The following is a 12633-nucleotide window of genomic DNA, read 5'->3' as shown; positions in this document are numbered from 1 at the left end:
TTAGGAATATTGGTTAGGAAACTCAAAAGCTACCATCTCCCGCCACTGCTTTCTGAAGTTAAATGTCAAATTCTTTTCTAACTTCTATTTTTAAGGGGGAGAGGAATTGTAAATGGACAATAGTCTACATCTCTAATAAATCTGTTGCTTCTTCAACTAAAGTTTTAACAATCTCTCTATTGTTGTTGTTCGTCCATTTTATAATCAAATAGATAAAGAAATTTTTCATTAGAATCTTTCTCTCTCTCTCCACAATAAAAATATCTGCGATTAATAACAAACCTTTCTGTGAGATTTGTAACAATAGCTGGCTTGGAGTATGCACCTTGACAATCATCATCACTTATATGAGTTTTAGACTCTCTTGGTTTTGGTAGAATATCTCCAAAGATTTTTTTAAAATTCTTTTTTAAGAGGTACTCTGGTTGGCTTTTAAAAAACCATTCCACTAGATTATGATACAATCTCTCTGTAAACTGGGTATGAGGTAATTTTTGAAGAATAAGTTTGTTTCTTTTAAAAAAGGCATTTTTTCCTAGTTAAAATAGTTATCTATTCTTCTTTATGAGCTTGTGATACATATATATCTGTCTCTGTATATGTGCAGGCTGTGTACGTATACATATGCGCACACGTGTACAACATATATATATATTTTTTTTTTAATCATGGCAGGTGATCTTTAGAGGCGGGACTGAGTATGGATCATTTGAACGAGGCAACTCAGGGGAAAGAACATTCAGAAATGTCTAACAATGTAAGCGATCCGAAGGGTCCACCAGCCAAAATTGCGCGCTTGGAACAGAATGGGAGTCCATTAGGAAGAGGAAGACTTGGAAGTACAGGAACTAAAATGCAAGGAGTGCCTTTAAAACACTCTGGACACCTGATGAAAACTAATATTAGAAAAGGTAACACTTTTGATAATTCTGCATTAGAGAAATATGATTTATAATATTTGGGGGGGAAGCATACTTTTGCAGACTCTACTTCATTTATATTTCAAGATTAAAGCCGCCATTCTAAAATACTATCTATTCCCAATTCTGATATAAATCACATTTGGGAAATGTAAGGTTCATTCTTGGGTGGAGCATCTTGCTTTTCAGGGTGGAGTCTGATTTTTGTTAAGGTAAAGGCTAGCTGTGTGATTAAAGTAAATTCTTACATTGAAATGTAAGTAATTTGGTGCATTAATTCTTTGAGTAAGCGCTGGGCGAAGAAATGTGAAAATATGTAAGAGTAAATACTGAACCCCAAAACAAATTCTCACCTTTCCTCCTAATGATGGTGCTATGATTGGAAGGGCAGCAGTATTTCCATAACAGTTGCAAGTTGGTTTAAAGGAGAGAGTGTAAATCTTTAGGTATCACATTGGAAAAGTCATTTATGATGTCAATCTTCGCAGTTTATTTTCTTAAGTACAATTCATTATTGAACAATGAACAACTTGGGTGTCATATTTTTCAGTGGCTGGTTTGCTGTAATTAGACATTTACACAAGGAAAAGGCACATTTAGAATCATTGATGTTTGTATATGGATGGCTTTTGTTTGCATTGAAAATACCTTTAATGGACAATAATATGCAAATTTTACTTATCAAAATTTGTAAGTCTTTTTGACCATGTCCGGCAGGCTTGCTAATTTAAATCGAAATCCGCTGCATGTAATTTGGCATATATCTTAAAACAGCCTCTACTTTTCCTAGTATAATCAGTTACATTTATAATCCAGATTTTTCTTGTATTTGTTAAGCAAAGTGCAAAATGCAACCAAGACTATTAAACGCACAAAGTTAGAAGGCAGAGGAATTTCATTGTGTCTGATGCATAACATTTATCGTACAATCATTTATTTTTTCCTCGGTTTGGCGAAAACAAAGAATATATTGATCCTGAAATGAACAGACACAGCAGTCCGTATTGTTAGATCTTTATCTATTAAAAATGGAAAAACAGCACTTCAGCAAATTCTTTGGCCTCTGCTCATGATTACCCTATTTATTGATTGTTTGCCAAGAATGTATGCATCTTAAGAAAGCCCAGGGTAAGAGCATTAAAAATATAATTTATTACGGCTTTTCAAGCAGAGTGCATTAACATTGTACAGTGAAGCAGTGGGGCTGTATAAAAAGGACTTTCTGACGCCTGCAAACATATAAGTTCCATAAATTCCTAAATAGGAGATTTCAGCTGTCTCTGGTATTATGTGATATTTGCACAGCAAACTTTAATGCCAGGACAGTTTTAGACAAGGATTCTACAGACTTCAGTGCTCCTTATGGCAGACGTGCTGTTTACACAGACTCGTAAACCTTCAGCAAAAGCTCTAACACTGCCTTCAGGTTTAAATCATGCTGTATTTTTAGCAGGGAGCACTGACCAATGCTCTCCCCTTTAATACTAGAAGGTTATGAAGTTGCTGCACTTGGAGGTCTTGCCAAGTACTAGCAGGAGTGATCAGCCAGCTGAGATTGTGCTCTCCTGTATAACATTTTTCACATTAACAGAAGGACACTAGTGACAGTTTGCTAAAAGATTTAGTGGCTTGATTTGTAGTCAGATGATACCTGTGTCACACTACCGGGATCCACCTCTGTGGATCTATGCTGTGCCTCAAAATTTGGCCAGGAGGCCTGTGTTGTTTAAAGTACCACATTTCCCAAAATGCTGCAACTGAAGAAACCATGTACCTGGCAAAAAAAGGTGCTGATAAGCAGCTAAGTACCTGTATGTTGTGTCTGATCATAGCTTAATTTGTAGGAGCTGATAAGGGGAAAAACAATATGCTTTTAGCTGCTTTAGGATGTATCTGCACTGTTTGTTAGAATAAAGCTTTGCTTACGCTTTATCTTCAGGAATTACTAGTGAAACTACTTAAGAATTTTGAGCCCTTACTCTGAGTCAGATGGAAGTAGGTGAAACATCAATTGTCAGAGCCTGAAAGGGAGAAAAAACCCAAAAAACAAACCACTACCTTTTTGCAGATGAATCGTGTGCGTCCACAGCTTATTTAAAACCAGTGAAATAAACACCGCTTTGCATGTACTGCTTTTGCTTTGGTCTTCTCTCCCTTCCTGGCCAGTCTCACTCAGATTACAAAAAAAAAAAAACAAAAAAACCAAAAAAAAAATTAAAAAGCAAAAAAAAAAAATCTCCTTCCTGCACTACATAAATATTGGCAAGCTTTTGCACTTGTGTTTCAGTCTTTCATGCTGAGCCTATTGGGCAAACTGGAGTGAGTTTGTGAGCTTTTCCTTGCAAACCTGAAGGGGTTTGTTTGCCAGAGATTGGCTATCTGATGAACAGATGTAGTTTAAATATACGTGCTTAAGAGGTATCTTTTTTATCATGATTTCTTACTATACGTTAAGAGCACAAAACAGCAGATGTGGTCTTACTCGATTGTCAAGAGTAAAGCTTCCTTTTAGACTACAGCATGTCTGGTGCACCTTAGCAGGTTAGGAGGTTTCTGTAAGTGCAGAGGGCAGTGGTTATAGAGGCATTAACATTGTAGGACTAATTGGAGTTCCTGGGTGCCCTGTTAAAATAACCCTTGTCATCATTTATGCTAAAGATGATACCCCTCTGGCAGGCTGCCATAAGACAGTTCTGTACATCTCCTTTTAACCCTTCTGCTTTCTGTCATTAAGAGATCCTAACCTGTGCTGCTGCAGACAGCAGAACAGGATTGGAGCTTAAAACCACAGGTCACTGTGTCATCCATGTCCATCTGGGAGGCTGGGAGGGATTTTCATAAAGTCCAGGAATCTGATTGCTGTGAGAGAGTTTGTCCCTAAACCAGCTTGGGTCATTTGTTACTTCTCTTTCTGTCATCGAAAGGGAGGAAAAAAACAAACAAAACAAAACTAAATTAAAAAAAAAAAAGGCAAAATGAAAGAAAAAAGGTTATTTGCTTAATATTCTGTGCAGTGTATGGAAGAGTTTGCCATATGATGCTACAAAACTGGAAACTAGTAATTAACTTTCAGGCATGCTAAAATAGTGTTGAGGGATGTAAAGTGCAGGACACAACAGCAAGAACAACAAAAATCAGCCTGAAAACTGCAGGTACACTTCTTAAAGCAGTATTGAAGTAATGATTTGTTCCTTAAAGATGTGAGTGAAAGTAGTGCTCAATTGCACTCAGTGAATGAAGCACGCGTTAGTGTTAACTTTTGCCTTGTTTCCTTGTGTACTCTTTTCAGAGTGAATATATAACACACAAGGTGATTTGTTGTTGATGTTGAAACCAATTAAATATTTTTGGCAGGACTAAGAAAGTTTTAATGTTAACAAACAAAATTATGTGGCTGGTACTAAAATGGCTTACAGTGAAGACATCTGCAGTATGTATTTAGGTTCTTATACTGCCTGCTACTCACAACAAATCAGGCAGGACAGAGAGAATCAACTTCTCTTCAGTCAACCTTGTTATTTCTATGGAAGGTAATTCTTTAAATCTGCATCTGATCAAGGGAGATAAATTTACATTTCTGCCTTTCAGGGAGATGTATGTTTTGTAGAACTTTCTGTTTTTTGAGGAGGGTGAGGGAAAAGGACTCGGGGAATATGTTGATCAAATATTTGTGATGATTCTTGATGCCTCCTCTGCCTGTTCATACAGGTTTTATTTACATAACTCTGTATAGACCCACCTACTCTACTATAACTCAAGTTTAATATGTTAAATTTAATTTTTTTAATAGGAAGTATGCTTCCAGTTTTCTGTGTAGTGGAACATTATGAAAATGCCATTGAATATGATTCTAAGGAGGAGCATGCAGAATTTGTGTTGGTGAGGAAGGATATGCTTTTCAACCAGCTGATTGAAATGGCATTGCTATCTCTTGGATATTCTCACAGCTCTGCTGCCCAAGCAAAAGGTAAATAAGATTATGAAATTGTACAATGAATTGTGTTTGTTTGTGGGGTCTTGGGGGAGGGGCAGGATTTCTTTCAGGAATGCAATGCAGGTTTTACTTCTTAAACTTCTTGCTGATTCTGTGTCTGTATAGTTTTGTTTTTTTTTTTTTTCCTTGATGTGTTTTTATTTAGTTAGTGCACATTTTGTTCGTGGGGAATGTGGAGGTAAATTCCTTTTTAAAATTTTTTTTTAAAGAAGAAAAAAGACTTCAACTGAATCATTAGTATGCTTATTGACCTTAATAATCTGCTCCACTGAGGATCCACAAGGAAGTGTAAAGCATATTTGAGCAGATGGACTGTTGAGAGTCAACTTGCATTTATGACTGAATATCCAGCTCTGTTTCTTTTATTTTGTTCCTGATGGTTTTATAGACTGCAAAGTAATTTTTCTTGCGCTCAATTCTTGCATTGCAAAATTCTTACCAATTTGTTAAGAGGAATGCTGTTATATCATGTCCTATTGAATTCATGGGAACTTAGGAAAATATTCTTCTATACATATTAAAAAAATCTCTACTGCAATGAATTTCTATAATTTCATAATATAGATAAGGCCTATCCTTGGTGGTATGTGGGTGGGGAGTTTGGGGGGGGAGTATTCTTTTGTTTTGCCAGATTTAAGAGGTTAGAAACAAAGGTGGTGATCTTGTTAAAGTCAGATATTTCTTTTGCCCCTAGGAATTAGGTAAATCACTTACTTTCAATTTTTCCTGCCCTTCTTGCCCACTCCCCCTCCCCTCCAAAAATTACAATCCTGCAGGGCTTATCCAGGTTGGGAAGTGGAATCCAGTTCCACTCTCCTATGTGACAGATGCCCCTGATGCTACGGTAGCAGACATGCTGCAAGACGTCTATCATGTGGTCACACTGAAAATCCAGTTACACAGGTAAGTCATATGCAGTTCTGGGATGTGAACTGTTACTTGTCTGTTCTTAACTGTTAATATTGCTTGTATTTAATTCCCACTGTGCTTTGTGCTCAAAGGCTTGCCTAAATTCCTTTTTAGTTACTCTAATTTTTCTTTAACTTACAGTATACTATTGCAGAAAACTTTTATAGCTCTGATACATAGATTTTCTTTGGATATCTCATTAAAACTATATTGCATTTTAGTCAATTAAATGATGCATTACAAGAAGGCATTTTACATAAAGTTTACTTAAGAGAAAAATATTTTTGCATATCATGAACAGTACCATCTGTGTGCATTTTGTAAAAGAATGACTTGCTCGCACTTATTGTTGTTGTCTAGGTTCTTAAATTTCACAGCAACAAAAAAGAAAAAATGGTTAATATATTAATGTTTTTCATGATCAGTCGTGAGAAAGCATTACACCTTAAATTGTTTTACCAAGCGCATCAGAGCAGGAAGGTAGAAGTAACATGAAAAAATAGTCGCCACATGCAGCTGATGTATAATTCATGCATCAATACAGCAGATGTGTTGTATAAAGTAATTAACTAATCGGAACAATCAGGAGACCGAGAGCAATCTCCAGATGCATCTGCTTGATGCGCAAAATGAAATCTGTCTGTCTTAAAGGAATGTTCTGCAGCAGGATGCAATCTTGTAATAATCCCTTTTCTAATCTGTGTTTCAAATAGTTGCCCTAAACTAGAAGACTTGCCTCCTGAACAATGGTCTCACACAACAGTAAGAAATGCTCTGAAGGACTTACTGAAGGATATGAACCAGAGTTCATTGGCCAAGGAATGTCCCCTTTCGCAGGTACTTAGCATAACATGTAATAAATAATAAAGCAATATAGGCAACATTGATGTGAGATTTGAGATTTCTACAGACTGTAGTAAGTAGTACCCGTGGAGTGGATCTGCCAAAAATGCAAATGCATTTGACCACTTCATGATCTTTATAAATATGCCTGATTCATTTTGAACATAGTCTTACAACATTTCCCATGGGGAGTCGTGAAAGGTTGTTTACACCACACTAAAATCATCTCACAGCAAACTGGATTTTAACTGGTTTTTGTCTGCAGTCTTTGAACTGCTTTGATGCAACTACTTTTTTCAAGCACGTGTGTTCAAGATGTTAAAAGGCTCTTTACTTACTGCTGTCAAAAGTACTATTGAATCTGAATGCTTGTTAGATAACCTACAGTAGTTTTAAATGCTAATTCATAAACTGAGACAGTCTTTGGCATGCTATATGAGAAGGGAATAAAGAATAAAGCTCTTCGGGTGATATGTTGTTGTTGCAAAGAACCAAAGGAAAATCAGTCATTTATTAGTTCTAATCAAAATATACCTAAACAAAAATGAAACCTCAATTTATGCATTGCTAAATATTGAACCGATGCATTCTTCAAACCGATGCGTTCTTCAAACCTTAGTCGTATTGTTCTATTTTTGCCTTTCTTTTTGTTCTTCTCTTGTCAAATTACTGCAAAGGCACGACTCATTTTTCTATGCAGTATGGTGTCCAATGATGCTGTGGTGGGAACGTGGTATTTTTTCTACCTTTTAAATTTTAAAATGTATTTCATTGTGGTGCAGTGGAGACGAATTCAATATACAAATAAATGATGCCAGTTGTGGCAGGGAGGGAGAAAGAGAAATTACATGAAGGTATTTTTATGGGGATTTTATTTCTTTTGCTTAGAATACTGGAGTCTTTGTCTCTGAAAGACTTCAGTTAATCTACAGGAGACTACGCTCTTCTTCTGCCTAGTTTTCATGAAGAGATTAGCAGACTTATTTCCATCACTTTTTTTCCCCCTACGGTTAGATTATTTTCATGATGTGGCTCCAATATAGGAAGTTTTGAAGTGGAAATAATCAAAATTATCTTCACTGGTTGCAAACCATTCCAGTAATATGTCTGTGAAGTTATCTTGTATGTACCTACTGTAAAAGCATGTGATCTTTTGCACTGCTGGCTTATGGAGACTGCAGATAACTTGGGATTTTTCTCTGTTTTAATCTAATAGTGCTACTTTTTACTTGGTACTGATGGAAAGCAAATAACTTCTATTGAGGTGGAATATCTCATTTCTGTTTGGATATTGTGTTTCACAAAGGAGTTTCTTTATATAAAAGCAGAAAAAAAAGCTTTTAAAATGAATGCTTTACTATAGAAAGTATCATGGTAGTGGAGACAACTCAATAATTCCATTCTTCTAAAAAATTCTTTCAAACAATATTGAATTTTTATGTAATAACTTTGATGGACAAAAAGCCACCTTTCTTAATAGCAGCTCTTCAAGTTAATGCTTGAGATGACTAAAACTCCACACTACAGAACTCTGATTTGGGATGCTTTGTTTACTGGTTTGTATTTCTTTATTTGTAAAAGAATATACTTAAAGCCATGAGCTTCTTTCTGTTGTTAAAAGTGTGCTTATTACTTTTGCCATCTCTGTCTTCACCAGTGCTGCCACAGTTGGGTTGCAAGAATTTAAATAGCTGCTGCTTTTCTTTTTTCTTTAAAAACCAAATAATATTAAGCTTAAAGTACATTTATTTATTTATTTATTTATTCTTAACTTTTGGAAAAACAAGCTTTTACAGTAGTTGATCACAAGCCCATCAGTCAGTTTAAGTCTTCCTGTTTCCCTCTGGGAGCTTGAGGGAAGATGAGTTGATCTGACAGTGTCCTTTTCACATGAGTAAATTGATCTGAATACTTCCCATATTTGCCTTACCTCTAACTCCTTGTATATCATTCCTATGGAAAGGGCACTGATTTAAGAGTGCCAGTGTTTTATTAAAGGTATTAAAGTTTTTGAATTGCCCTGCCATGGCGTGCTCCTGCAGCAGAGGTGAGAAGTAAGGGCAAGGCAGAGGCCAGGAGACAGCATTTATTTAGGGGATCCATCAAAGCATAGGAAATTCTTAGGAGAGCAGAGAAAGGCTCTCTCCTGTTCTGTTCTTCCATGGGTATAGGTAATGCCATATGAAGTGCTTCATCATAAATGCAAACTAATGCAGTGACACCGTACCATAACTTATTAACACTGTTATGGATATAATTTATTAACCACAGAAAAATGACTCAAAGTGGAAACGAGAGTAGTTATCGTTTTCTGTCACTGTCATTAGCAATACTCTGTTTTGTGTAGGTATGGAAGGACTTGCTTTAAAGTAATTAAGCCGCTGTGCTCAATGCATGGCATCTCTGAAGCCCCATTTTCACTTAGTGTTTACTCTATTTTCTGAAGCAGTCTTGCATTTTGTATATTAAAAAATTGCTCATATTTGTTCAGAATACTGGCATTCTATGTACTGAAAAAGCTTAATAACAAACAAGCCAACTATTTTATAGTGCAGACATACTTAATAACTTGAAAATACATGAACAAAACTTTGATAACCAGTGTGTTTCAATTATAGAGTCTTGAAAACTTAACATTATTATTTGCTAGAGTGTGGGGTTTTTTTTTTAATTTTTTAGCCATTTATTTTCTTGTCCAACTAAAACCCTGAGGTGTAAAGGTACGAACTCTTCATGCCTTGATAAAATACCACTGTGACTCTTGCTCTCATTAGGAGAGTTGAATACATGGTACTTTTGAAGCTGCTGTAATTTTCACTCTGTGACTGTGTGCCCACCCCTGAAGGTCAGTTTTATTGCTCAGTGTATGAGCCCACATCATGGAGAATCCCTGTCAACATGACTTGGAGTGCTTAGGACAGACCGGAGCAAATGCACGCCTCTGAATTGCTGTGGAATTGCAAACAGCCATTCAGACATTTAGCCTCAAATTTTTGGTATCAAGCAGTCAAGGTAAAAGGACACTTCAAATTTTGCATGGAAAACCCAAGCCTGTTCTGAATTATGCACTAAAGTGCATATTTTCATGCTTTACATCAGGTTTGCGGATTTTATTGCTAGGGACTGGCAGTGTGTGCAGATGCCGACTGAAAGACCTTTTGCATTTGATACACACAGCTTGGTTCATTTCTCTTTCCTCTCCAGACCTCTTTTGATCGGGAAGGTAACTTGGAATTTAATCTAGGGCTCAATTTTGGGCTGTCTTGTGCATTCCATTAAATTGGTCTACCTCGCGAGTGGCCTAGATCTCATTTCCCTCCTGTTTTGGTTCTTCAGTCTCCAAAGGGTTGTAAAGAAATTGTTCTACCATCAATTCTTATTTCCAAACCCTTGCACAGAAGCTCTACTCTATGTCAGCCTTCTGGGAGCTGCTCTAAAGTGATCAGGCAGGCAGGCAGCTCGGTTGCATTTACTTACTTTAATGTTTGTCCTTCAATGTCTTGCCTTAGTCTTAGCATTTTCATACTTCACTTTCACAGTTTCGCTCTCTTTTGTTTTTTAGTGCAGGAGTTTCTTCTTACTTCCACAGTTAATAACTGAAATATTATTGTATTATATATTTATTCTGATATTAATAAGGGTTTTTTTCCTCTTTTGCTTCTATTGAATTACTACATCTTTCTGTTTCTCTGTGTATTTTATAAATATGATATGATATATATATAGTTTGATCAACTTTTATGATGAAGAGGAGAGCAACATGGGGTATTAGTCTAAGAAAAGGACAGGAAATCCTTTTGATAATTCTAGAACAAACTCACCGTGCTTTTGAACATTTAGATGTATCCCTTATCTTGAGTTCCTGTAACCTTTTCCATGAAAAGATGATAACAAGTCACCTACCAAATGAAGAGATTGTAGAGATTAATTAGTATCTGGGCACTGCTTTAAAAATATGGCAGTGATCAAATAACATTGACTTTTCTACTGGTATTATCTTTCCTGATTTTGTTTCTACAAAAAGATATTCTAAATTATTGTTGTTAGTATTCACAAACAGGCACTAACAAAGCACTGCAAAAGCCCTTCTCAAGCAAGGTATTCTTTTTCTTACCCCATAGTATCCTGAAATGTGAATGTATTTGGTTGGGGTTTTTTTCCCCCCTCCCTTTTGCTCATCCTTTGACACTGCTTGTATCTAGTCTGACTCTCAGGACAACCACAAGTCAGTACATTATAGATGAGAAATTCCAGGCCTGATATATAGTAGAATCTTAAATCTCAATGGCTTTTTGTTCAATATTTTGTAGGCGACATGCAGTTTAAAAAAAAAAAAAAAAGTATCCAGAGGCTGTGATACTAAGAGACACAGTAATTTACAGACTATTCTAAAATTTTTGGAAGATATTTGTGTGTTCCCCCCCTTCCCCCACCTATAATGGCATTTACATAATTTTGCTCTTGGTGATGAGGGAATAGTGTTATTTTAGTCAGAGGGATGTATGCTTGTATTGCATGAAACGTATGCATACACAGTACAAGTGCTGGTACGGTACCCAAGTCTGCATAGCTTTGCACTTGTGACAAATATAACGATTCTGACTGCATTTTTAACAAGCTTACATGCTGTAGTGAATGATTCTCTTCACCTGACGTGGGCATAGTATAGGTCATATATTTTCCTTTCTGTTCAAATACCCTGCCCTGAATTTGCATGCTGTTTTGTTCAGACTTTATGAGATCTGGCAGAGACAACAGACAGAAAGCTTTCTTGGAACATCAGTGTTTCTGAGTTCACCTGATGTGAAAGCACTTGGCCATCATAGCAAATAGGCAGCTCAATAGAAATCCTCTCACATTTCCACACTGCTGTTCTGATCCACCCTTCCAAAATCCTAAGCAAAAAGTTGTGTTTGCCAAAATTAAAATTTCTGTACCTATAGATAATCAAGGAATGAGCTATTAAGGGTTGCCAGAATATATACTTTTTATGAGAAGTTTTTGATTCATGCTTTACTGAACCAAAAGGTGTTTTTTACCCCCTCCCCTTTCACTTTTACCTGCCTAGACCTGAGATCAAGTCCTTGGATTTCTTTGTTGCTTGTAAGTCTCTTCTGTCTTCCTCCCTTCCCCCAATAATTAATAACCTAAGTAAGGAATGCAGCTCTTTTTTCTGCTTTAGAAGTTACTGTATTTTAGATTTTAAAGATGTCATTAATTATTTCGGGGAAGTAAATCCTTGAGGGCCTGGGCTCAGCTTTTGGCAGGCAGGGCTTTTCAACCCACCCCCCCAGGTACTCAAGAGCATTCACTGTGATGTCTCTTCAAGCTGACATGGTATCTGGATTTTTAAAATATTTTTAATTAACTATTAAAATTTGTGCCTAGAATTTTTAGTCATCCAGATAGAATGGGCACTGCAGAGCCTATTGCTGATGGGATGAGCAAGATGTATGTAATAGGTGTTTGGGTAGAGCTGTGTGAGGACATTCACAGGGTACTCAACCTTTCAATCGATTGATCGTTTGATTTATGTTCTTTAGATGCACCTAAACACTCTCAGTGTTAAAGCTATGCCAGTCTATCTGCAACTGTTTTATCTGCGTTGATAAAGGCTATCATGAAAAGCAAAAATATATAGCTGTTTTTTTCTGCCTCTTCATAAGAATTAAGTATAACAAGGATGTTAAGTCACTTTCCAAATCAGTTATGTGGCCTGAAATTATTGTGGGAGGAGGGGGAAAACACGCTTTGTTCTTCAAATAAATGCAGTATCTGACTTCAGGGGAGTCTGTAAGGTGTCAGTGTGTACCTTGGTATCTGTGCTGTAATGTGATCTTCTGTTTCTGCTTCTGAAAAGTGGAGGAGTCCAAGAGAGGAATGGTGCTAGTGTTGAAGGTTGTTTTGTTTTGTTTTGGTTTTGTTGCTGCTGTTGTTGCTGTTTGATTTTTTTAAATTTTGTTTTTA

At 36.4% G+C, this 12633-nt stretch overlaps 1 protein-coding gene across 5 annotated transcripts in view; it reads left to right on the top strand.

The window, feature by feature from the left end:
- SATB1 (SATB homeobox 1) overlaps window positions 1–12633 on the top strand; it is a 92112-nt gene that overhangs the window by 20975 nt on the left and 58504 nt on the right. For all 5 annotated transcript variants that reach the window (XM_053945363.1, XM_053945353.1, XM_053945345.1 and 2 more), the window contains 4 exons: window positions 676–911; window positions 4711–4887; window positions 5691–5817; window positions 6537–6660. In XM_053945363.1, the coding sequence (XP_053801338.1) occupies window positions 701–911; window positions 4711–4887; window positions 5691–5817; window positions 6537–6660 (639 nt within the window). In that variant the 5' untranslated portion in view covers window positions 676–700. The remainder of the gene's footprint in view (window positions 1–675; window positions 912–4710; window positions 4888–5690; window positions 5818–6536; window positions 6661–12633) is intronic.

This window comes from Vidua chalybeata, chromosome 1 (genome assembly GCF_026979565.1).
Source record: "Vidua chalybeata isolate OUT-0048 chromosome 1, bVidCha1 merged haplotype, whole genome shotgun sequence".
NCBI lineage: Eukaryota > Metazoa > Chordata > Aves > Passeriformes > Viduidae > Vidua > Vidua chalybeata.
The sequence above is the reverse complement of the archived record's forward strand: the minus strand, read 5'-3'. Positions and strand labels throughout refer to the sequence as shown.